Here is a 26,612-nt window from a genome sequence, read left to right as displayed (position 1 = left end):
ATGAGCAAGAACAAGTGCTGAACCGAATGAAGGATGATGAACTGTGGAGGAGTTTGATGGAGGATCAAGAAGAGGTTGGAGGAAAAGTGATGGAGGATCAAGAAGAGGTTGAAACCAGTGAGGAAGTAATTGAGAACAGTCAAGAAGAGCCTATGGTTGAGGCAGAGATCAGTGAGCCTCGGGTTGCGGCAGAGATCAGTGAGGCTCGGGTTGCAGCAGAGATCAATGAGCCTCGGGTTGCGGCAGAGATCAGTGAGGCTCGGGTTGCAGCAGAGATCAGTGAGCCTCGGGTTGCGGCAGAGATCAGTGAAGCTCGGGTTGAGTCTCCGATCAAAGAGCCTCATTTTGGATCTCCGATCAAACAGCCTCATTTTGAGTCGCCGATCAAAGAGCCTCGGGTTGAGGCACATCAAATAACGCATAATAATACCAGTAGTTCGTAGTAGTTCAAATAACACATAATAATACCAGTAATTCCTAGTAGTTCAAATAATACATAATAATACCAGCAATTCCTAGTAGTTCAAATAATACATAATAATACCAGTAATTCCTAGTAGTTCAAATAATACATAATAATACCAGTACATCCTAGTAGTCCAAATAACACATAATAAAATAATCAAACACCTGAACTGGAACCACTTCCACATTCAAAATACGCTGCAAGACCTTCTCCTCTGGCTCTACCCGTGCCTCTGGCTCTCCCTCTGCCACTCCCTCTACCACCTCCCCTGCCTCTTTTTCCTCTTCCACGAGATTCTCCTACAGATGGAAACCTTGTTTGTTGTGGTTTTCCTTTCTTGACTTCAAAATCCGGAGGAAGTATTTTCTTTGCTCTAACTTCTTCTGGTACAACCCAATCAGACATATGAGGAACAGGATATATTGTCCTGTGATAAGCCAAAGCCCATTGCTCTACCAAATAGTACTTAGAGCAATACTCAGATAGATGGAGTTCCTTTCCTGCCTTACTAGTCATGAATGTGGCAGCCGCTACTGCATGCACACATGGGTATTTGTCTTTATCAAATTGCTCACAACTGCAAGTGTACCTAGCCATATCGACTGTATAAACCTTCCCGTCAGCACCATGCACACTGTACTCAAGAAAGAAGCTGTTTAACTCATCAACCGTGAGAAACCCTGCTTGAACACATCTTATAGACATTACGTCTTCCACAATAGGCACAAGCTTCACTGTGACCGGTACTTCAGCTGCCTTCTTCCTATACTTGTTAAACCATTCAGCCATTTTTGCAATGATGAAATCAAACATTGGCAGTAAGGTGTACATTCTCGCATTCTTAATAACACCATTAAAAGATTCTACTGAATTGGTGGTGTCAACATTGTACCTATCTCCTTCAAAGTAACATCTAGCCCATTTCTTCTCTTCAACACTCTTGTCAAGATAGACCGCTGCGCTTGGATACTTCCTGCGAAAAGCGTCATAAAGATACTTGAACTCAGCCACTGTATAAGCGTATGCGCATTCTCTAAACTTGAACGCACAAGTATCTTTGTTGTTATGGACGTGGCCTTTAACATTCTGAGACAAATGCCATATACAATACCCATGTTCGGCCTCAGGGAATACTAGACGCACTGCCTTGATCAAGCTTCTGTTTCTATCTGAAAGAAACACCAATCCGGGGACATCAGTTATCGCTAATTTCAACTGCTCCATAAACCATGTCCAGCTTTCATCATTCTCGCCGTCTGCTACACCAAACGCAATTGGGTAATGGTGATGATCGGGATCCTGAGCAGTCGCGACAAGGAGAACTCCACCATAGACATTCTTGAGGTGTGTTCCATCCACAATGAGGACTTTCCGCATCGCCCGAAACCCTTCTATGCTAGCTCCAAGGGCAAAAAACAGGTACTTGAATTTGTTTTCCTCATCCACTACCACACTACTTCTTGTGCCAATATTTTTCTCCTTTAGCATGTGTAGATAACAGTTCAATAAAGTAAAACTCTCTTCTGGACTTCCTCTCACTTCATTAGCAGCTTCTCTTTTTGCTCTCCATGCCGTTGTGTATGATACTGCCACACCAACCTTGCGATGAACCAAATCGATAAGAACTTTGGGAACTGGTGTGTCAAATGTACCAGGATAATCTTTGGCCAAAAGAGATGCACAGATATGTGCTGTGCCTTTCCTTCTATTACGCAGTGTTCTTGTAGTAACAACAGAACATGTATGCTGCTTGATGTAGCTTCTAACCGTCCAAAGATCTGAATTATGCAAATTTGCAACTCGTACAAACCACTTACATCCTTCTTTGGCTCCTCTGCATTTAATCACAAATCTCTTAGCATCCGACTTAATGATATCAAACTCAAAACAATTCTGATGTGCGGCCGTCTGAATATGAACTTTTGCTTCCTCCTTGGTTCTAAATTCTTGACCTAATTCCAAATCAATACCATCATCCCGTGGCTCACACACAGCAACATGCACCTCAATTCCTTCTTGAAGAGTTAGCACACCACCAGTACCTTCATTATCAGTTGCATCATTCTCAGTATGATCTTTATCACCAGCCTCGATATCAGTTGCCTCTCTATCAGTAGTCTCTCTATCAGTGGCTTCTCTATCAGGCAGTGTTCTAGTAGTAACAACAGAACATGTATGCTGGTTGATGAAGCTTCTAACTGTCCAAAGATCACCATTTTTTAACTTTGCAATTCGCACAAACCACTTGCAGTCTTCTTCTTTGGCTCCTCGGCATTTAACCACATATCTTTTTGTATCTGACTTAATTATATCAAACTCAAAACATTTCTGATATGAAGCAGTCTGAATAAGAACTTTTGCTGCATCCTTGGTTATAAATTCCTGACCTAAAACCAAATCCATACCATCATCCCGTGGCTGGTACACACCATCATGCATCTCAATGTCTTCGTCAAAAGTGAGCACACCACCAACACCTTCGTTACCAGTTACATCATTCTCAGTACCATCTTCATCACCAGCCTCAAAATTAGTAGTCTCTCTATCAGCAGCCTCTCTATCAGATAGACCAACATAGACATCATCTGTTTCATCATCCTCTTCTGAAAGTTGCACTTCTTTATTGCTGAACTCCACATGTAGAACATTTCTACACATCTCGTGATTTACTTGCAGTAGATAACCAAAAACGTCTTCATCATTCCGGATATATGATGGCTTGTACGAATACAATAGCATGGGAAAGTAACTAATCTTCACTTCCATCTTAGATTCATCTACCTTTATCTTTCTGCAAATACCACCAACCAAACCAGAGTAAGTGACCTCCTCCACTGATTTCTTCAACACAATCGTGTGAATTTCATCTTCTCCATCACCATCTCCCGAGACCCATTTTATTTCAGCCCCATCCTTCATATAATATCCTCCATAATCAAAACATAGAATTGTGCAATGCGGATTCTGCATTTTTCCTGAAATAAAATAGAAGTATAATTATTAAGAAGTTTAAAATTGATTGTGACACCATATTATCTTATTTTACTAATACTAATTCATTTCAGTACTATACATAGTAATACGAGTAATACTAGTCGAACTTGTCAACATAGTAATCCCAGTAATACCAGTAAAACTATTTTGTCTTAGTAAAATTAGTTATCTTAGTAGTACCCAGAATCTATTCTTCAACTAACTAATCATCTTTTAAGGACGAAATTGTTAGGATGTTACATTACCCATAATGTGTAATTCATCCTAATGAAATTACACACAAAAAAACATCAAAACGGACATAAAATATACCTAAAATCTATAGACCTAGTTTTCAAAATCGTTTTTAAACTCACAAATTTTCATCGGATCTTCTTGTTTTTACAGTAGACAAGATATACAGTTGATATTTCAGCAAAAGTTTCATCAAAAACGGATATAAAATATACCTGAAATCCATAAAAATAGTTTTAAAAATCGTTTTAAAACTCTCAAATTTTCATCAAATCTTACAGTGTTAACGTTATCCATCATATACACGTTATTTAAATGTAAATTTCACAAAAAAAAATCATGGAAAACGAACCTGAATTATCTGTTTTGGAGCTTCAAAAATCGTCAATGGAGGAAAAAGAGAAAACGATGAAGAAGGGGAGAAGGAGACATGTGGGGCACAAAAAATCTGATTGGTTAAGGTTTCTTTGTGGGCCATATAGGTGGTTGAAATATGGTTGGTATTTAATTGGAGAATAAAGAGGATGAAAGGGAGAGGGAATGATCGAGATGTGTAGAAAGGAAGGAAGGAGAGTAAGGTAATTGCAAGGAAAAGGGAAGGATAAAAGGGTTAGTATGAATAGGGAAGGGATAGTGTGAATATTTTTGAGAGGGCATGGGGTATATAGAGTTAATCTCCAATTCACAGGGACACTTTAATACATCTACTATTAGTCAGTAACTGCATATGTAGGTAACATTTATTTCTGCTAATTGATATAGTATAACGTACTGGTTTGTATTAAAATCACATTAGAAAATCGAAAGTACATATGGGATTAAAAACTAAGTATAAAAACTAACAATGCAACATATTGAAAATGGTCCTTTCTCAAAGAAACAAACATAATTGTAAATTGTAACATGTAACAACTTAAGTTTCAAAAACATGTAATAACAAATTTTATGCAGGTTATATGATACTTCGTGTTGATGAAAATAACTAATACACTGCCATTTTTTCAAAACTCATAATAACAAAAGGTGTAAATTAAAGGTAGTCGGAATGCTAATTTTCTATATAATAAGTTTATGTCAAGTTAGGGAGATCAGTAGAAAACCACTATAAATGATCAAATATATTTGCTGTAGTCTGTAGATGTTTAGGTATTTATCCAACCGCGACATACACAGCCACCAATTAAATTTGAAATTTAGACTGGTTTATATATATATAGATCTATTTTTATCGAGTAAACTGGTATAGTAACACTTTTTAATACAACAAATAGTTGAAAAATAAAAGAGTTACCGAAATAGTACAAAGACAGCTAATACAAGACCTGAAGCAGCGAATCTATTGTCCCTCCTTGTACCAGGCAAACTAACGTGCTCTCCATTCACGTTACTCTTTGTAGTTTGTACCTTTTCCCCAAACTAATGTCTTCTTGTTGTGTTTTTCTTTTCGTTTTAATATTATGTAAATGTTATAGATATACGCATATATTTAGCTGAAATAGATCTGCTATACTAGTATTTAAAAAAAAATCAAAATGGAAGTATGTTTATTAGAAGTTTTCTAGTGTAATATATTTTTTCCTGTCAACTACATCGCTATAAGATTGTATACTATATAATATTTTAGTTTGTTTTGAAACTACATATGGTTAATATGGCCTCTAGTGTAATCGATTATCTTAATTGGCTATGTCTAGTTGTCTACGCAAAGTGACAAATTACTTTTTCATCAAACCATATTTTTATCGCCCACCAAACATGTAAATTCTAAAATATGACCTAATGAAATAGTTTTAATTAAATATGTAATGTTGGTTGTTAATTTCACCTGTGTATTTAAGAAAAAGTAAAAGCTCCATTTCTCATCTTTTTGATTTTCATTACATGATCTTGTTTATTATTACGTTTTAAATATTCTTCAAAATCAAATTCTTGTCAAAAGAAAGAAAAAAAAAATCAAATTCTTACCTTTTTGATACACATTAAATTGGGCCACACATTAGAAGAACCCCACTAGTCATATGAATACAAGAGAGCCATAATAAATGGGCTTGAATGCTTGATTACACTCGCCCTTCGATATCCAAATTTCTGAACCCATAACAAAGTTTAAAATCAATCGTAAGCCTCAGTTCAAGAAACAACTCATACAAATACATTCACAACCATATTCTAAAGTTATGAAATTTTCAGCCAAGTTATTTAACTATTGATTAGAAGATGATATTCTTCTATTTTGGTTTGGTTATCCTGATCACCTCCTCTTTTGATGTTAAAAGAAATACAAGATGATCAAATGTAACAGAATCACACGTTACATCATTTTCTTTGATTTATACATTGATAGTTAATGATCCAGAAACTTTTTAAACCAAATGATATCTAATGATTAGTAAACGTAAAATATGATTAAATCTAAGAAAAAGGGTACTGAAATGGAATGAAACAAAAAAGGATTGATGATAGTGTAGTGAATGATGGTCTCCACACATTTGTACCATACAACCTCCAAAATAAAAGTCGTCATCACAGTGTCGTGGCTCATGAGTCATTTGGGCTTTGGCCCACACTACAAACAAAATGTCGTTGAAAATTTTAATCGCTTCTCGACAAGCAAAACAATTTACTTTTTGGGTTTTTTTATCAGTAAATAACATCATTTTCTTCTTTTAACAGTGTTTTTAAAACCGGACCGGCGAGCGAACCGGAAATATTTTGGGTCACGGGTCATTGTGGTTCGACCTGGTTCGACCGGGGTCGATTAGATTAAACTGAATTTGTTATTTTATAAATATTATATATATTTTTTTCAAAAAATAGTCATAATGTTTAGAAAACTTTCAAAAATAACAAATTGAAATGTGATAAAAATAATAAAAAAAAATAATAGTTCAAATCTAAAGTCAATAGGAAAAAAACATTTAAAGTTTATTCTCCAAATCTTTGTCCTTCTAAATCTTCATCACCTATAAAAATTATATACATATTAGTTACAAAACTATATTTTGGTTGCAATTTGTGACAAACAAAATAGTATATATGTTAAAAAGGGAGAAAAAATAATTATTTTATTAACAAAATTTTGATTTTTATACGAACCAGGGTTTCGTCGGTTCGTTGGGTCACTCGGTTCCCGGGTTTTTAGCGGTTCAACATGGGTTTTTAACCGGTTCAACTTTAGTTGGGTTTTGACATTAAACCAACCCGAATAGGTGTCCGGTTCGCGGTTGAACCAGGTCCGACCGCCGGTCCGGTCCGGGTTTAACAACACTGTCTTTTAAGAAAGTAACAGATTAAGAAAACAAACATTTCAGATTTTAACGGGAAAAATGATAAATTCGAGAAAAAACGAGCATCTTTGTTATTACCAAAGGCCAATAATATCCACAGTGATGACGATAAACCCCCATCGATAAAAACCACAGAAAAAGTAAAATAAAAAAAACCAGCACTAAAATCTAAGCGATGCGCATTTATCACTTCTGGCACTGTCGACACCTCATGGCATCAATTGCATTCACGAGACTCAACTCAAGCAACAACCTCCAAAATCTCCGGTCAGGGCCCGTTAATAACCGGTTTAACCCGAAAACCCGACCCGGTTTCCGTGTTTAACCTCCCTTCTGGCTTCTGCAGTGATAGCATCGCCCAGTCTCTCTCGTTTGAACCTGAGATTCTGACCCGACCCGACCCGGTATAACCCGAAAACCCGACCCGGTATAACCCGAAAACCCGACCCGAGTTCAGTCTTTTATGCTCCTTCTGCAGTGATACACCATCGCCAGTCTCACTCTCTCGTTTGAACCTGAGATTCTGACCCGACCCGACCCGGTTTTACATCCTAACCGCCATGGACTTCTCCACAACAACGACGACGATTACTTCCACGGCGGCGAACGGTTACAGCTCGCCGCGAGACTCTTCAATCCCTTCGAGCTTCACAAAGTTCAACTCCGCTTTAACCGCCGGCCTCCTCAACCCGATGTCTCCTCCTCCTCCTCCTCCTCCGGCGACGCTCGACAAGTCTTCACGAGCGAGCCCGACGCTGTTCGAGATGATGTCCAGCGAATCCGGATCTCCGGTTCAGATCCAGAACCTCGTCCTTCCCTCGTCTTCCTCGAGGACGACGAGCGGGAGCCATCTCGTCATCTCGGCTCAGGACAAGCAGGCGCTCGCAATGCAGCGGATATCGAATCTCTTAGTGACTCGGAGCCCCGGGAACCAGTTCAACGACCCGGCTTCGAGCGACGTGAAGCTCACTCTGAGCTCCAAAGACGGGATCAGCGTCACGATGTGCGTGCACAGGCAGATTCTCGTCGCGCACAGTAGGTTCTTCGCCGTGAAGCTCTCCGATCGATGGTCGAAACAGCAGATGGCGCCTCCTCCGTCGTCTTCTCCTTACATCGTCGAGATCTCGGATTGTGATGACGTGGAGGTTTATATAGAGACGTTGATGTTGATGTACTGTAGGGATCTAAGGAAGAAGATGATGAGGCAGGACGTGTCTAGGGTTCTTGGTATCTTGAAGGTATTGTTTAAGAAAAAAACTTTGTAATGGAAGATTGAAAAATCTCAAAACTGTTGTTTCTGTGTCAGGTTTCGGCGGCTATTGGGTTTGATGCTGGAGTTTTGTCGTGTCTGGAGTATTTGGAAGCTGCGCCGTGGTCGGAAGATGAAGAGTGCAGGATCGCTTCGTTGCTGTCTGAGCTGCACCTTGAGAACGTGGGAGCAACTGAAGTTTTGAGAAGGGTCTCTGTGGAAGCTAGTCACAATGGGAGCAGCAACGATGAGGTGCTTTTGAATCTTTTGCATATAGTTCTCGAAGGTAAAGACGAGAAGGCGAGGCGTGACATGAAGACCCTTGTTTCGAAAATGCTTAGAGAGAACTCCTCTGGGAACGATCTTAGGAAAGAGTCATTGTATTTAGCTTGTGACGGGTGTTTGCATAAGCTCAAGCGTCAGTTTCTGCAAGCGGCGGAGTCTGATCTGGAGAATGTAGATCAGATAGCGAGACAAGCGGATAATCTGCATTGGATTTTGGATATTTTGATAGATAGACAGATCGCAGAGGATTTTCTCGTGATGTGGGCTTCACTCTCTGAGCTATCTGACGTGCACGGTAAGGTTCCCGTTGTTCATAGGTTTGAGATTAGCAGAGTGACGGCGAGGATCTTTGTCGGGATTGGGAAGGGGCAGATTCTGACGCCGAAGGAAGTGAGGTGTTTGTTGCTGAGGAACTGGTTGACACCCTTTTATGATGATTTCGCGTGGATGAAGAGGGCGTCGAAAGGGCTTGATCGGTATTTAGTGGAGGATGGTTTGAGTAATACCATTCTCACTCTTCCTCTCGCTTGGCAGCAAGAGTTTTTCTTGGCTTGGTTTGATCGGTTCTTGAACTCGAATGAAGACTGTCCTAATATCCAGAGAGGGTTTGAAGTTTGGTGGAGACGGGCCTTCTGGAGAAGGAAAGAACAGAGTCAAGAGTCTCCTCGGCTAAGAATCATATCTTCAGGCACTGATAACTCTTGAGAGAGATCTGTTAAACCCTGTGCGCTGTTTCTTGAGGATCGCACGGTGAGGAAAGAAGGTGAATCCAAATCCAGAAGAGGAGGTTATGTGAGATATTGGACTCGGGATTGGGGAATGGTGAATGGAGGTGTTGTGCAAGCTTAATCGAATTTTAATTCATCGATCGATCACGATTAGAATTAGTTTTTGCATGAACATGATCGTTGGAAGTAGTTTTCGTTTTGATTGAGCCAGAGCTCGTTTTTTTTTGTACATCTCTCTCTTACGTTTTCTTAGTCTCCAATGTATCTGAAAAGTACCTTTGAAGTCAAACCACTCTCTATGCTTTCTCTACTTTTGTTACGGTTTTAATTCTGTCTTCTTGTTTCGTATACTAAAATGACGTTGAAAATCTATCACCGCGTACACCATTTGAGGAGATTTTAAGTTCGTAATAAGTACACAAACAAAGACTCAAAGGTATAATGCCATAACAGAAAGAACATAATCAAAGGTTCTCAGTCTCAAGTATGGTCTTGAAGCTAATATCTTCATTAACAATGTTATGCCTGCTGATATGGACTTCAAAAACAATGACTACCTTAACAAACAAAGGGTATAAAGATGTGTATACTTCAAAATGTAAACTTCAAAAAGCTCTTGGTTGATCTTCTGGATAGAGATGTTTGATTTTAAGCAAAGAGTTACCAAAGTATATCTTATGTTGTATTGCTACAATGTTAATACCTCATGATGATGGTAATCCAAACCCCATGAAACAAATTCTTGGAGACACAAACAAACATATACGCATAGGAACGTATATATCTGGGCAGTTGTTAAGTTGAAGAAAGTGAAAAATGCTATGGATTACATAATTTACATTACAGTTGAGCTTGGAAAGCTCACAAACTGCTTTTCATATAATCCAAAACCTGGACATTAATAAACTCACGAACCCAATGAGAAAAGGTATTTATCAGCACCTTGTTCATACCTCTGTTTTACTTGAGTCATCGGTAAGGATGACATTAGCTCCGACCTTAGCAGCTAGTTCCATAGACACAAGTCTAAGAGAAAGTATGTAGTCAAAACATGTACCCAGAAAATATTTTTGTAAGCTAACTACTGGTTGGACACTGGTTCAGAAGTCAGAACACAGTTTTAAAGTCAAAAGTGTTTGCTTCAATAGGATGAACACTAAGAGCATTTATTTTATTCATTCTTGATTGTTTTTACTTTCTTTAAACTACAGAAATTTTATCAAAAAGAAGGTAACAAAACTCTTGTTTGAATATAATTTCCCATTCATTCAAAAAAAAAAAGAAAAAAAAATATTTGAGAGTTGTCCCACATCGGTTAGTTGGGGAAGTTATGGAATGATTAGTTGGGTATAAAAAGATTAGCATTGGGCTAGTTCAAAAGTATGATCCTTCAGGCATGTAAAGGGGAAGTGATGAGTGGTTAAGTACTCGCTAAAAATGCGAGAAGAGCGTTTCGCTCCGCCTGTTACGACAATTGAGCGCTCTCCTTTGTCTTACCATCTGATCCTTCTTCTGAATCTATAATTTTTCTCTTCTTTTTTTCCTCTCTTATCTTTAACATTTTTATTTTTAGAACTGTTTTTTTTAAAACATTTTTTCGCTGATGTCTCTTTTCCTTTGAAAGAGTTTTCGTAAGTGCTTTTTTAAGCAACAATTTTCTTCACAATACTTTTTATAAGTATTATTTTTGAAAGGTTGGATTGAATCTGACATTTTAGACCTGTTTGCTGTTTCTGGTTTAGAAACACTAATAAGTGAAACATACTCGAGTTTGGCTTGCTATGATTAGTATCTAAGTTTACAACGAAGTTTAAAGAGTAGTCGAACAAGACGATGTTTAAGATCCGAAACAATTAAACTGTTGATTTAAAGCTCTTACAAATCTGCACAAGTACTTACAAAAATGTGTAAAAGGCAAGACATGGCCAATTTGATTGATTAGTCGACGAGTGACGTATAAGATGCAGTAAAAACATATGACCAAAAATATTTATATAAAACAAAAAATTTACAGTTCATGGATATTTTTTTGGAATTTAAATGTTATCATCATTTTTCATAGCTATTTTCGTCTATCATCCCTATTATAAGTATCGAGAATATACAGAACTGACTAGGGAGGAGATAGTGCGGCAACAAGTTTGTTGGTTATCCCCATTCACTATGACTAGTTGGATCTCAGCTCTTTCATTACTATATTTGGCCTTCATGGACTCATATTCCATCAATGATGCTATTATTGGCGTTGGATCCGCATTCATAGCTCCCATGAACGAGGCTATCGTCGTCGCTGCTTGGTCTGATTCAGATTCATAGCTGTTTTCGTCCGTCGAGAACTTGGCACCACATTCCACAACGTCAAAGTCGTTGTATTTGCTGCTGAACTCGAACACTATCTCTCTGTGAACTTCAGGAAGGCCTTCTTCTTCGTCTTCTTCAAACAAGCCAGAGGGAAATATAAAAAGATGTTCCGCTCGACATCTCGATAGGTCGAAGTAGAACGACTTGTCATCAGAGTTTGCCACGTCGCCGTTGACTACGCGACGACATAGGAGTTGTGAAGATCTATCCTCTCTGATTTGATGGTTTGGTAAGAGCACGAGGCAAACCTTGAATCTGGTGGAAGCAGAGTGAGCAAGTGTTAAGGAACTTCCTCTGGCTCGGTGATCGAACTCTGGAGGTACTTGTCTTCCCGGTAAGAAAGCAGACCCGAGACAGAACCATTGTTGGATGATTGCTTGATGTCGCAGTTTGAAGCAGTTGGTGAAAGACATTCTCGCATTCGGGTTGTGAAGAGGGGAAGCGACTTCCTCGAGTGACTCACAATCGTTTGCAGATAGGAGCATGAGCTGAGAAGGAAGCTCTGGCAATGACGTTAGTTTTCTGCATCCACAAATCTTTAGCTCAAGTAGTAGACGAAAAGATTTGATGCAATCCGGAATCTTTTTAATAGAAGATTTTCTTAGGTCTAGTTCGGTTACATACTTAGGGAGATGTGTTATTTCCTTGAGCTTGCGACAGCCTATCATAGAGTAAGATAGAGGACGAGTGCGAAGGCTAGTTGATGTAGCTACATCTTCAACCGCTGTCTCTGATATATCCATCTGCCTAATATTATTCTTTGACATAAATGGAATATGTCTCAGTCTTGAGCATCCTTTCATACTTACACGTTTAAGAGATTCCAAGTTCATGTGAGCTGGTATGACTTGTAGGTTTGTGCAGTGATCCATCCACAGATCCTTTAGTTTATGAAGACGCGAACAAGAGGGTGGAAGCTCTACTAAGCTCTGGCAATAACTTAGATACAATCCTTTAAGATTTGTAGCATTTGAGAGATCAGGGAGCTCCTTCAAATGAAAAGACCTCTGCAAATCTATCTCCTTGAGATTTGTAAGCGGCTGCAATGTAAAACCACACAAGAAGCAGAGAGGAAAAACATCATATATATAACATGAAGAGAAAAAAAAAAACAATATTCAAGAAATCGTTAGGCGGTGTTAGAAAAGCCCCTAAGAACAATTTTTTCAAAGCCAAGACCCAACTTTTTATCGGTATTCAAAACGTTTGGTTCATATCCGATTTGCCCACTAGTGCTGCCTGAACCCGATTTTTAAAACTCTGAAAAGAATATATATCTTCAGAATGAAAATGCAACACCAACCTGGGTTCCTTGCCAGAGGTACTCGAGCTGGCTATCTTGCATATCAAGTTTCACAAGATATTCAGGATGAAAGGAAGGATGAAGACACTTGTTTGGGTATGCCTCCCAATGCAGTAACCTTAGACGACGCGGAAACTCCATATCCTCAGGTATATGCACTACATCATTCCCAGCCTCTTTACTTTTGTAAACTCTGAGGAATCGAAGTTTTGGCATTCTTCTGAAAGCTCTCGGGCTTATAGATACTTCATCAATATCAGATGTATCAAATGATATGCCGGAGATAACTCTAGTACCCTACACCATTATTGTTGATGGTTATTCAAAATAAAAACATATTGTTAACACGATAGTTCCTTCCTATGAACAAAGAATACAAGAGAAAGGACTTACTTTTGCATGTTCAAGAACATCACATATCTCTGGAGCATCTATCAGGATCCGGCGTTTCCAGGGCTCTTGTTTATGGATGGCTTTTATACCCATTTGTTGTAGTAATCTGTGCATCTTTATTGTTTCCTTCTTGTCATATAACTCTATCAGAGATCTGTTTTCAAGGACTTTCAACCCGTGTTTGACATCCAAGTCACCGTCATCAAACATGGTTTTCACAATATTACCATCTTCATAGTTCAAGAAGACTGCAATGTGGAGAAATAGCGTTTGCTCATTCTCATCTAAACTTTCATAGCCCACTCTTAGTACTTCCTCAATATCTCGATCAAGAACAGATTCCAGCCTGTTCATTACATCTTCCCACTCGTCTTCTTTCTTCCCACGTAAAGATGAACCCACCACACGTAGACCCAATGGAAGATTACCACAAAGGTCAGTTACTTGTAATGCAAGCTCTTCAAAACCAGCATGTGGATAGCTTTGTTTAAAAGCATATCTACACAGGATCTCATGAGCGTCTCTTCTAGATGGAAACTCAACATGGTACGTATTGTTGATACCATGTTGCTGCAGAAGCTCTTTGTTTTCCGTGGTAACCACAACCCTACTTCCACGACCAAACCAAGAAATGTCTCCAGCCAACGCCTCCAATTGTTTTATATTGTTCACATCATCAAGAATGATTAGCACTCTCTGGTCGTGTAGCCTTTCTTCTATCACACCTAAATGGCATATCCTAATACCATCTTGTTTCAAAATATTCGAAAGAAACTCTTCTTGTAAACGCAGCTTCAAACCATACTCATCAAAACCATTGGGATAGCTTCCTCTAAGATTGTCAACAAAACAAGTAAGCTGGAACCTATAAGAGTGCAAGCTATGTATTGCTCTAGCTATGGTAGTCTTACCAATGCCTGCAGGACCAGAGATCGCAACCACCTTAACTCCATCGTCATCAAAATCCAACAAAGACTCCATTTCTCTCAAATGAGCTTCAAGTCCAACCATGCCATCAAAATCCCTAGACGGTGTAGCATTCAGTTTATTTGAAACATCTCTGGCAATTTTTTTGATCATTTTTGCTTCGTTTGACCTGAGGAAGCAGAAAGAAAAGAAAAACACCGTTTTCATTTAACAAATAACGTTTCTTTAATCATCTAACAAAATCTATGAAATAAAGTCAAATTAATTAAAGACTAACCATCTTAAGAAGTCTTCTCCAGCAATGTTACCCACTTCGTTCAAAGCTTTGCTCCATTTCTGCCTTTCCTCATCCGTCTTACTTGCACAAGTTTCATTGAAAGAGATCCCGAATTCCCCGCTCTGTTTCCGTACATCAGATGGATCCACTCCGTAGAAGATGGTCATCACCATCTGCCCCATAGCTTTCTTGCACTCCAATATCTCCACCAGTTCATTCAAACACCAGCTTGATGAAGCATAGTTCTTGGAGAGAATCACGATTGAGATCCTAGATTCTTTTATAGCTTCTGTGAGTGAAGGGGCGATGGTTGCGCTTCTCACAATCACCTGATCATCGAACATAGTGATCCCGCTGAGGGTAAACTGTTCACGTATGTGACTGAGAAGTGTTTTACGGACGTCAGGACCGTGGAAGCTCGCAAAGACATTATAGCTGTAGTTACGAGACGTAAAAGAGGAAGAAGAAGCCATGAGAGACGAGCTAAGAGACATGGAAAAGGGTAATGAGTAGTCTTGAGATAAATAAAATTAGCTACATTGAATTAAATGTGTAGGGGGAAAGCCATATAAATAAAAACAAAAATTAAAAGGGGATGCTTCCTTTGTATTTTCGGAGTTGTTACGTGGTGGTCGTTTAAAGTTTTTAAAAATGTCACTAAAATGGTTGTTGCATGACTATAATCTTCGCTATCGTTCATTTCTAAGCATTTATAAAATTGTATATCTATCTATCATATTAAAACTGAAGTACATTTAGTATTTAACCCTAATTTTTCCTAAATAATTACAACTACATGCAACTGAATTAATATTTAGCATTTTCAATAATTTAATCATCATTTATTAACTTACAAAACTAAACCGAGCAAAAGTATTTTATATTTAGCTTGGTGTAGATATTTTCTTAAATCGACCACTTCAAATCAGTTTGGTGTATGCAAAGAGAATATTCTAAAACTAAACTATTTTCATAACAAAAACATTTTTGGAATATTACCAAAAGATTCACCGAGATCTGAACTTTATAATTGTTTCCTATAAAATTTAACTCAGTGGTTCACAAAATTTAAACTTTATATATATTTCAAATAGGAAAATAATTTAAAGTTGATTTATATCAAAAATATATTTAAAATATACATATACTCACAATTTTATTTTTACTAAAATAATTTCCATAACCATTATTAAAAATATTTTCGATACATATAAGAAAAATACAATACAAAGTCAAATTTCACATACCAACTTAAATAATGATTTTTATATTTCACATTAAATTTTTAAATATAATATATGTAATTATTTATATTATAGTACATATAAAATACTCCTAATTATATGTTTACTCTGTTTTTAAAGGGAAAAAAAAGATTGTGAGTTAGGGGTGAGCGTTCGGGTACTCATTCGGGTTCGGTTTGGGTTTGTTTTGGTATTAAGTTTTCGGGGTCAAAAATTTTAGTCACATTTGGATATTTCTAAATTTTGATTCGGTTTCTATTCAGATTTTTGCGGGTTTGTTCGGGTTCGGCTAACCCATTTAAATTATTTTTAAAATTTATTATATACTTAAAAATTTTCAATATATATAAACAAAATAAAATATTACATACAAAATTGAATAACATATGTCAGAATACATGAACTTAACATATAAATTGGTTTGATTTAAATATTTGGATAGAGAATTAATAATTATTTTAAGTTTATTTGGTGTTTTGAGTATACTTTAACTATATATATATTCAGTTATTTAAACCAATTTAAAAATATTATATATATTCTGGATGTTTTTATATACATTAAATCTAAAAATAACATATATATAAGCATATAAATCTATTTCAAAATACATTCGAGTGTCCTAAATAATTTGGTTAGGATCAGATTCGGTTTCAGTTCTCACCAAAATTTTGATATTTAATCAGTTTTGGTTTGGGTTTGATACTTCTTTTTGGATCATAAGATTTTTTGGATTCAAATTTTTTATCCAACTCTAATATTGACATGAAAACAATATACTTTATAAAAAAAATACACCCGCACGTCCTAGTAAAAGTCAAAACACATAAATTCCTTTGAAAAGTAAGACATGGTTCCCTAAAAAGACTTTAAGTTAGAATCTCACAGGAAACTATTAACTTGCTTCCTCGCAATTTCACATTTGGACCAGAAGGATGGAGATGGCCTAAGTCACTTGCGCAAACCGTCTGAAGTAAGAAGATAAGGTTGTAATTTATATGTATGATTTGTTTGAACTAATACTATATTTTTCTAATTAGATATGTAATTTGAATATATATTATATTGTCGATTTGGTTATTACTTGAACATATCGAATTGTATTTACTTCTTCAATTTTAACCATAGTAGTTTGGCCCTAGTATTTTTTTGTGCTGAAAAAGTAAAATTTTGATTAATTCTTTTTTTGCATCTAGACTTTTGATCTTGGGCATAAAATTTAGATTATTTAAGTTATTCATTTTGTGGGTTATATTAAGTTATACATATTTCTTCAAATCTAAGCACAGTTAGTTTTGATTCTTGTTAAACTAAGAGCCTGACTGGTGTAACCGCAGCGGTTGCGGTTGCGGTTGCGGGAGTTTGCGGATGCGGGTGGTTGTGGTTTTAAGCGTTTTCTAGAGATTTGTACGACTGGTACAGCTGTTAGAAATTGTTGCGTTTGCGGAACTCTTATGACTGGTAAACTACCAAACACAACATCTGTTAAATAATAATTTAACAATATTTACATTTTATGTAATTATAAAAATATTAAAAAATCATAATAATATGATAAATATAAAATTTATATTTATAAAATCATATTATTCAGTTTTAAAAATTTATAGAAAATATTTTAGTTTTGAATTTTTATAATATAAATTGAAATATAATATGAATACATTTTACAATTTCTATTATTTCAATTGAAATTTTTTATTGGATATTTTAGTATTATTTTATTTATTCTGTTTTTTTTTAAAAAAAATTTACCCTCCCGCAACCGCCCGCAACCGCAAACGCTAGCTGGAACCAGCTTTTGATTTTAAGAGGTCCGGAGCGGTTTGAAGCGATTTGTAGCATTTTCTGTGATTGTTTTGAAACGCCAACAACCGCTATGAACCGCAAAAGCTGCGTTTGCGGGTGGTAGCGGGAAAACCAGTCAGCACCTAAATCTGATTAGTTTTATTTCTTGCATTAGCTTAGTTCCTCATCTTAAAATATCTATACATACTTTCATAATTATTTTGTACACTTTGATATTTTTGGATTTATATAAATAGTAGAAAAAACTGAAATGATGATAAGTACAAAGTTTTATAAACGAACATTACCTATAATTTTTTTGAAAACTCATGAACATATATCAATATTTACAACATATATTTTGTATTATTAGGTCTGGGAATAAAACCGAATCGGATCCTATCCAAAAAATAATACTGAATCCGAGTTAATACTGATTAAAGATCCGAAAGGTTCAAAATTTTGACATCTAGAAAATTCGAACCAATTCTAACTTGAACCGATTCTAACTCGAACCAAAATATTTGGGATATCCAAATATATCCAAATTAGATTTATATACTTAATATATTAATTATTAACAGATTTAATATTCAAAAGAATATCCAAAATATATATGATATTTTGAAGTTTTCCAAAATACTTGAAAATATATTGAAACAGTCAAAAGTAAATATCGAAAATAGCTAACAATACTCAAAACACCGAAAGTACTTGAAATATTTATTGATTCTCCATTCAAGTATTTAAGCTAAACTAATTTATGTTAAATTTATGTATTTTGGAATACATATTTAAATTTTATGCTATACATATTATTTTATTTTAAAAATTTGAGAAAATTGAAATATATGAATTTAAAAATTTAAAATAATTTAAACGGATTATCTGAATCCAAATCAAAATTTATCAAATCTCCACGGATTAGAATTAATAAAATTTTACAATAATGATTTGATACTAATTATGAAATTAAAAAAGAGTAAATTAAAAGTTAAAATTTTTGTTATGATAAAAAATATCCATTTAAATCAAAAATAAAGTATATTGAAAGATTATGTTGGCATGCAATCTTATAATACAGTTGGTCATTGTTATGTTATAATGATACTCTATTTTATAGTAAAATATAGAGTGATGATAAAAAATAAATTATTTTATATATAGAGTAAATTTATTTTTAACTTTAAGATATTGCGGATAATAGAATACCAAATAAACACTTTTTCTAAATTTTATTTTAGAACGGAAAATAGAATGCTCTAAGAAATGCCCTTAGAAATGAATATATATGTACGTTCTCTCCACGGAGGCTTGGGAAAGACGTTGAATTTGAAGTTGCGAGGTGTAATAAAAGGATAAGACATGAGAGAAACTGAGAGAGATGTACAACCATAACCTACCCACTTCTATTTTTTTTCTTTTATATTTTCTTCTACTGTAGAGGAGAATATTATGAAAGTTACTTTGTCTTCATTTTTGAGTAAAAGATTAATATTTTTTTTATGATAGAAGAATTCTTACAGAATAGTAAATTCATTTTTATAAATAAATTTCTTTTATTTCAGGAAAAAAATAGATGTGGTTAAAGATGTTCTATTGAGACCTTAAGGTTGAGTCAATTACTCAGTTAGTTAACATATTTACAAAAAAAGATAAAGTTTTCAAGTTATTAGAGCATCATTAACCATAGCATCTAATATGGGATGCTTAATCAATTTTTTAACAATATAAAGATGTTAAGCAATTTTCCTAAGCAACTTTTAATAAATCTCCTCCAATGCAAGCATCTTATTCATGGGTTCTTAAAAAAAATGGCCAAATTTTCAAACATTTGATCAAATTTTTAAACAAACATTTGATCAAATGCATCATCAAATGATTCAGTGTTTTGAGATGAAGAAGCCATATATGGTCAAAAAAAAGATAGAAGAACTTGTGATAGAAGGAGACAACAACAGCTCGTACCACTCGTGATACAACTCTGAGTACAATCCTGACTGCTCCCATTACTTGAACCTGAAAACATAGAGAACACAGAAACTCACATAAACTTGAAACATATTTTTTTTATAATTATACAAGAATAGAAACTCACACAGTACAGATCACATAAACTTGAAACATAAGCTAAACATCGAAGTTAACCTTTCTATTATTTTTGATTTAATTAAATCACTCTTTTTGTCTAAGCACCCCGTTAAATGCTGCGTTAATGGTGCTCTTACCTTCTAAGTTTAAGGTTGTCTTGTCTTATGTTTTACTCTTTACCAACGGAGCAGGAAAAATCTCCATCTCTCTCAAGTCTCAAAAGTCAACAAACTCAAAAAGTAAGAATACGCACTGAACTTTCCATTATATCCCCTCCTCATCTGTGGCTTATCCGAATACATCTCTCTGAATTCTTGATTATGAATCACTCGGGATCCTCTCCCATGGTTTCTTCCATTTCTTCCTCGCCTCCGACTTGGAGATACCGCGTCTTCACCAGCTTCCATGGACCAGACGTTCGTAAAACGTTTCTCAGTCACTTACGCAAACAGTTTGCCTTCAATGGGATTTCGATGTTTGACGATCGAGTAATCGACAGAGGCCAAACCATTGCCCCTGAACTCACACAAGCAATCAGGGAATCGAGGATCTCGATCGTGGTGCTGTCCAAGAACTATGCTTCTTCCAGCTGGTGTTTGGATGAGCTGCTGGAGATTCTGAAGTGCAAGGAAGAAACTGGGCAGATAGTGATGACGGTCTTCTACGGAGTAGATCCATCTCATGTGCGGAAACAGACTGAAGATTTTGGGAAAGTTTTCAATGAAACTTGTGCTGGTAATACGGAGGTGAAGAGACAAAAATGGAGTCAGGCTTTGACCGATGTGGGAAACATAGCCGGCGAGCACTTCCTAAACTGGTTTGTGTCTAATCGTACATTTCTTATCTGTTTCTTTTTCATCTATTAATAGTGTTATACAGGGGTGGGGATAAAACCTAAATCAAACCAAACTAAACTAACCTAACTGAATCCAAACGGATCCAAACCAAAATGAAGTATACGGGGGGTGATTGGTTGGGCTTAAGTGCTGACTTTAGCTTTATTTTCTATCTACAGCCTTTAAATTAAAATTCATGTTTTATCTTGTTTTCTAAAGCTGAAGTAAATAAAAAATAAAAAAATGGTTGTAACAACTTTAATTTCTAAAACCCCATTTTTTAGCTGTAAAAAATCTTAAAGCTATATCACTTAAAGCTAAATAAAAAATTTATAATGTCTAAATTCTACAGTTACAGCTGAACCAATCATTTCCATGTCTAAACGATTAGGTTCAAGATTTTATCAACCAAAATAGTTCTGTTTGTTTAGTTTTAAACCTAACCAAACAAAAAATTAAAGTGTTTTTAATTACATAAATGAAATATACTAATAATATCAGGCACGAGATGGATCAGATATCCAAAATATTTTACGATGTATGGATTCAGATCCAGATTCATTGGATCCGTAAAGTTGCTATCTGGATTCAGATCTGGATATCTGGAATTAGGATATTCGAATTAAAATCCGAATATCTACGGATGTCCGAATCCATTTTTTCTTTTAAAAACAAAACTATATTAAAACAAACTATTAACCATTTAATTAGTCTATTAAAAATTATTTCTTTAAAAACTGAAAAATCATTGAGAAGTAACAAATTTTAAATTTTATGTAAAATTATACATATTATACATATTTAAATATAATTTTATTTTAAAAATATATAAAGACGGACCTGGGTTTCCAGACCTAAAACTTTACTATCCGGATCCGGATTTGCGGAATCTGTAAAATTACTATCCGGATCTGGATCCACACTTCCATATATTCATTTTTCGGAACACATCGGAACGGACCCTACCTAAATAATATTATGAATTAATATATTCAACCATTTAACATGTACAAAACTAAACATAGTTTTATACATTTCACTTCTAAATGAATATAAAATAAACACATACATTAACATCAAACTGAAAAATACGTATGATACTCATATTAAGTTTGAAGATAATAGTAGTATAAAATTATTAGATTACGTCTTTTACATTTGTATTGTTTTTGTATTTGATATTTGGTTTTACGTTTAAATATGAATAAAACAACAATTTAGTGATGAAACGGAATTCAAAGATCAACTCGCTGAACTGAACAAACACAAATTAAACCAAACTAAATACAAACCAAGAACACAAACTAAACGAACTAAACTAAACCAAACCAAACATAAACGAAACTAATTTGAGTTGATTTTGGTTAAAGTATTTTTAAACCCAAATAAACTAAACCGAATCGAACCTAAAGAAAACCAGTTTAAACGGAATCGAACCTAAAGCAAACCCGTAAATTAATTGCTCACCCTTACTGTTATATGATGAACAAGAGGTGAAATAAAGGTGAATAGAGTATGTTATATCTTAAATGAGTATGATATTGTGTTTGTTGAATAAATATTAATTATCGTGTTGGGGAAAGAGAATGCTAATCTTGTTATTCCTTTTGTCATCACAATTTGATGGAAACAATTTATTTTCCTCTTTTGCTAGGGTCAATGAAGCAGATATGATTGAGAAAATTGCTACCGATGTATCGAACAAACTGAATGCCACACCGTCTAAGGATTTTGATGGCATGGTGGGACTTGAAACTCATTTGAGAGAAATAAAGTCCTTGCTTGATTTAGATAATGATGGAGTCAAGATGGTTGCAATCACTGGACCTGCAGGGATTGGTAAGAGTACCATTGCCCGAGCGTTGCATAGTCTATTGTCTAATAGATTTCAGCTTACCTGTTTTGTGGACAACCTTAGAGGCACCTATTCTATTGGTCTGGATGAGTATGGTTTGAAGTTTCGTTTGCAAGAAGAGCTGCTTTCAAAGACTTTGAACCAAAATAGTTTGAGAATATGCCATTTAGGTGTGATAAAAGAAAGGCTACACGACCAGAAAGTGCTAATCTTTCTTGATGATGTGAACAATATAAAACAATTGGAGGCGTTGGCTGGAGATATTTCTTGGTTTGGTCCTGGAAGTAGGGTTGTAGTTACCACAGAAAACAAAGAGCTTCTGCAGCAACACGGTATCAACAACACGTACCATGTGGAGTTTCCATCTAGAGGAGAAGCTGTTGAGATCCTGTGTAGATATGCTTTTAGACAAAGCTATCCACATAATGGTTTTGATGAGCTTTCATTAAAAATAAGTGAGCTTTGTGGCAAGCTTCCATTGGGTCTACGTGTGGTGGGTTCATCTTTACGTGGGAAGAAAGTAGATGAATGGGAAGACGTGATGAATAGGCTAGAAACTATTCTTGATCATCAAGATATCGAGCAAGTGGTAAGAGTCGGTTATGAGAGTTTACATGAGAAAGAACAATCTCTATTTCTCCACATTGCAGTCTTCTTCAACCTTAATGATGCTGATCTTGTGAAAGCCATGTTCGCTGACAATAACTCAGATATCAAAGACGGGTTAAAAATCCTAGTCAATAGATCTCTCATAGACATTTCTACCAAAGGAGAAATAGTGATGCACAAGCTACTACAACAGGTGGGTACAAAGGTCGTTCACAAAGAAGATTTTCTTGAACGTGCTAAAGTAAGTTTTGTTTCTAAGTTATTTGTTATATATTCCTTTTATACTTCAAACAATCAAGTTAAAACAAATATTTATAACTGCAATTAATAATTGGTATAGGGTACTAGATATGTGTCGGGCATATCATTTGACATATCCGATATCGATGAAGTATTCATAAGCCCGAACGCTTTTAAAAGGATGCCTAATCTGCGATTCCTCAAAGTTTACAAAAGTAAAAAGGATGGAAATGAGATATTGCATATACCTGTGGAGACAGAGTTTCCGCGTCGTCTAAGGTTACTAGATTGGAAGGCATACCCAAGCAAGATTCTTCCTCTCGGCTTTTGCCTGAATAATCTTGTGGAGCTCAAAATGCAACACAGCCACCTCGAAAAGCTCTGGGAAGGAACTCAGGTTGGTTTCTTGTATTTTCTTTATTTTGAAGACATACATGTACTTTCTCATCATGTCTTTGATGTGTTTCCGATCTGTTTTGCTGTGCTGTTTTATATTTCAGCCACTTGCAAATTTGAAGAAGATGGATTTGTCAAGGTCTTTGAGTTTAAGGGAACTCCCAGATCTTTCAAATGCGTTGATGCTCGAGAAATTGGAGCTGTGTGGTTGCGAGAGTTTGGTAGAGATTCACTCCTCTATTGGAAATCTACGCAAAATTGACGAACTAGATATGAGTGATTGCACAAATCTACAAGTTGTTCCGGATCTCAACAATTTGACACCTCTTGCTCATGTTGGCATGAATGGATGCTCACAGTTGACAATCTTTCCAGATATTTCCACTGAAATCAGAGCACTGGCAATCGCAGACACAATGATGGAGGCGTTACCTAAATCAGTTAGGCATTGGTCTGGCCTCCGGAATCTCACTATATACGGCGTTACAGCAAATATTGAGCAAATACCAGACTGCATCAAAGATCTTCATGAGCTAGAATCACTCTGGGTATTTAAATGTTCAAAGCTTACATCACTGCCAGAGCTCCCCTCCTCACTCGAAAGAGTAATAGCAGAATCCTGTGAATCATTGAAGACTGTACTTCCGGCTTTTGACTCTGATTTAATCCAGCAGTCATTATGGGCATCCCTACCCGGAAGAAAAATACCTGAAGAGTTTGATCACCGAGCTATAGGAAACTCCTTGACCGTCCGGTCAGATTCCAGAAAATTTAGGTTTTGCATTGTGGTTTCCCCTAAACAACCTATCAGAGAACATTATCCCGAGTTTTTCTGTCGCATGCGTGTAAACAAGGGTTGCCCCACTGACCACGACATTGATATGCATCTCCAATGTATCCAAGCGGAACATCTATGTTTTTCTTTTACTGATTTGGCTGACGCACATGGATGGCTTGATCAGGAGAATGAGATAGTTTTTGAATTCATCGCATGCCAGAAGCTCGACATAATTGAATGTGGTGTCCAGATCGTGACGGAGGAAAGCGAGAGAAGAAGAAGGATTGAGTTTGATGAAGCCAGCAAAGACTCTCAACGGTCAACTTACGGATTGACTAATCTGCGAGACAAAGAAGAAAACAATGGTTAAGCCGAGAAACTATTAGTGATAATAATGAAGAGTAGTAGGTACAGATGTAAGTTAAGTCTGTTATGATATTATATAATATACTTTCTACTGTTCTACATCTCAACATAATAGATACAATACAATCTTTCTCCTTGTGTCTAGTTTTAAATGGGGGTATCGTAGCAACTTTTCTGAGACCTAGATCAAACTTTTTTCATCATGGATCGGTTATAACTACGCCTTCGGCTGCGGTTACATCACCATATACGTGTTGCACGCTTCAGACAATCCAGGGAGTCTCATCACATCTATTACACTTACCGGTGACAATTACCATAAGTGGTCAGCGAAGATGCTGCTATACTTCAGGCCTACATTGTTGGGTTTTTTTTGCTAAGATGCCATCCTATAAATCAATAGCTAATGTATTCAACTTCTTATGGGGAAAAAGTGTCAAGCTTGAGATCCACACCAATACCATCAATCGTACAATACTTGTCAGGATACCAAACCAATACACTGGCAAGGAACAAAGCGAATTCTTCGATATTTGGCTAGGTCCTTATCGCATGGAGTCTTCATCAGCAAGCAGTCTCCTATTCACCTTCAAGCTTTCTCAGACGCTGATTGGGCTGGAGACACCGATGACTTCTTCTCCACAAATGCGTACATCGTATATCTTGGCTCTACTCCCATCGCCTGGTTTTCGAAAAAACAGAGTGGTGTCTCGCGCTCATCTATGGAAGCCGAGTATCGATCAGTAGCTAATACGGCAGCCGAACTTTGTTGGATCTCTTCTCTTCTTAGCGAGCTTGGAGTCATACTGCCGTCTATGCCCACTGTTTACTGTGACAATGTCGGTGCCACCTACCTAGTGTGAATCCGGTTTTTCATTCAAGAATGAAGTACTTGGTGCTTGACTTTCATTTCGTCCGCGACAACGTACAATCAGGGGCACTTCGAGTCACTCATTTCTCCACACGTGATCAACTCGCAGATGCTTTAACTAAAACATTGGCAAGATCACGATTCAATGAGCTTATGTCCAAGATTGGAGTGATGAAACTCCCTCCATCTTGAGGGGTTGTGTAGAACATTAGTATAAGGGTGTATTAGTAAATATGTAATCCTTAGTATTTCTCTTTGTACACAGTATATATACTGTCTTATACATTCTAATAAAATCAATTCAGCCAATCTTTCTATAAAGCGTATTTGGTGTATAACTGCTATGTTTCATGTCTCATCTTGGTCGGCAACCGCATCATCATCTGCTCTTGAAATGAGTTCCATACCGATCTGGGCCCATCTTAAAAGAGTGCCTCTTGATCTTCGTTCACAAGAAGGATTAAGTTTTGCTGCGGGTCTGGTAGGTGAACCAAAAGAAACAGATGAATTTACAAGGAATATGACTGATTTTGAGATAATTCATGTAAAGGTTGATGCTGATTTATCTCAAAAACTACCTCCGTTGGTTCAGCTAAAAAGATAGAGTGGTGAAGTCATTCCTGTACAAGTGGAGTACCCTTGGGTTCCTCCAACCTGCTCCTTCTGCAATAAGATAGGGCACATTGTTAAGGACTGCCTTCGAACCACTCAAGCTTGGGTATCTGCTGGTCAAACAAAACAACCCGTCAATGAGGAGTCAAATAAAAATGTCAATCAGGAAAACAAAGATATCGCCACTGTCTTTGAAGCATCAACTTCTTCCACTGACACACCTCAGGACAACCTTCTTGTTACTACTGTCGAGGATTTCTCTGTAGAAGAAACTCATGTTGAACAAGCCACTGAAAGCATAGTAGAGACCCCCGCGGGCCCATCAGTATTCCACTTCTCTGCTCCTTCCATCCCCCGTCTGTCGAGATGGCCTTGTTCTATCAACAACCACTTTACCTCTTCTGAAAACTATTTTTTGGACC

At 36.3% G+C, this 26,612-nt stretch overlaps 3 protein-coding genes, 1 long non-coding RNA gene and 1 other non-coding gene across 6 annotated transcripts; 3 read left to right on the top strand and 2 right to left on the bottom strand.

The window, feature by feature from the left end:
- Positions 1 to 7,541: 7,541 nt before the first annotated feature.
- LOC108826824 (BTB/POZ domain-containing protein At1g63850) lies at positions 7,542 to 9,555 on the top strand. Its single transcript, XM_018600171.2, has 2 exons — positions 7,542 to 8,219; positions 8,288 to 9,555. Exons 1-2 carry the CDS (start codon positions 7,542 to 7,544, stop codon positions 9,218 to 9,220), a joined length of 1,611 nt encoding a protein of 536 aa, XP_018455673.1. The 3' UTR covers positions 9,221 to 9,555.
- A 1,090-nt stretch (positions 9,556 to 10,645) lies between these two features.
- Positions 10,646 to 15,091, bottom strand: LOC108826834 (disease resistance protein RML1B-like). 2 transcript variants are annotated; one of them, XM_056994091.1, is made up of 5 exons: positions 14,505 to 15,091; positions 13,301 to 14,396; positions 12,908 to 13,204; positions 12,229 to 12,644; positions 10,646 to 12,126 (listed from the first exon to the last, which is right to left on the bottom strand). In XM_056994091.1, the coding sequence occupies exons 1-5, from the start codon at positions 14,996 to 14,998 to the stop codon at positions 11,328 to 11,330; spliced, it is 3,102 nt and encodes a 1,033-aa protein (XP_056850071.1). In that variant the 5' UTR covers positions 14,999 to 15,091; the 3' UTR covers positions 10,646 to 11,327. The 2 variants fall into 2 exon arrangements, with proteins under 2 accessions (XP_056850071.1, XP_056850070.1); XM_056994090.1 differs by having other exon boundaries at positions 10,646 to 12,644.
- LOC130500537 (small nucleolar RNA Z279/snoR105/snoR108) lies at positions 10,648 to 10,751 on the top strand. The gene has a single exon (XR_008939158.1). It is a non-coding gene; the product is annotated as a small nucleolar RNA Z279/snoR105/snoR108 (small nucleolar RNA).
- A 4,182-nt stretch (positions 15,092 to 19,273) lies between the features above and the next one.
- Positions 19,274 to 19,903, bottom strand: LOC130499736 (uncharacterized). Its single transcript, XR_008938612.1, has 2 exons — positions 19,765 to 19,903; positions 19,274 to 19,555 (listed from the first exon to the last, which is right to left on the bottom strand). It is a non-coding gene; the product is annotated as an uncharacterized LOC130499736 (long non-coding RNA).
- Positions 19,755 to 25,775, top strand: LOC108836142 (disease resistance protein RML1A). The gene is made up of 4 exons (XM_056994097.1): positions 19,755 to 20,444; positions 22,118 to 23,168; positions 23,268 to 23,564; positions 23,668 to 25,775. Exons 1-4 carry the CDS (start codon positions 19,792 to 19,794, stop codon positions 24,709 to 24,711), a joined length of 3,045 nt encoding a protein of 1,014 aa, XP_056850077.1. The 5' UTR covers positions 19,755 to 19,791; the 3' UTR covers positions 24,712 to 25,775.
- Positions 25,776 to 26,612: the final 837 nt, after the last annotated feature.

Source organism: Raphanus sativus, chromosome 9, assembly GCF_000801105.2.
Source record: "Raphanus sativus cultivar WK10039 chromosome 9, ASM80110v3, whole genome shotgun sequence".
NCBI classification, from domain to species: Eukaryota; Viridiplantae; Streptophyta; class Magnoliopsida; order Brassicales; family Brassicaceae; genus Raphanus; species Raphanus sativus.
The sequence above is the reverse complement of the archived record's forward strand: the minus strand, read 5'-3'. Positions and strand labels throughout refer to the sequence as shown.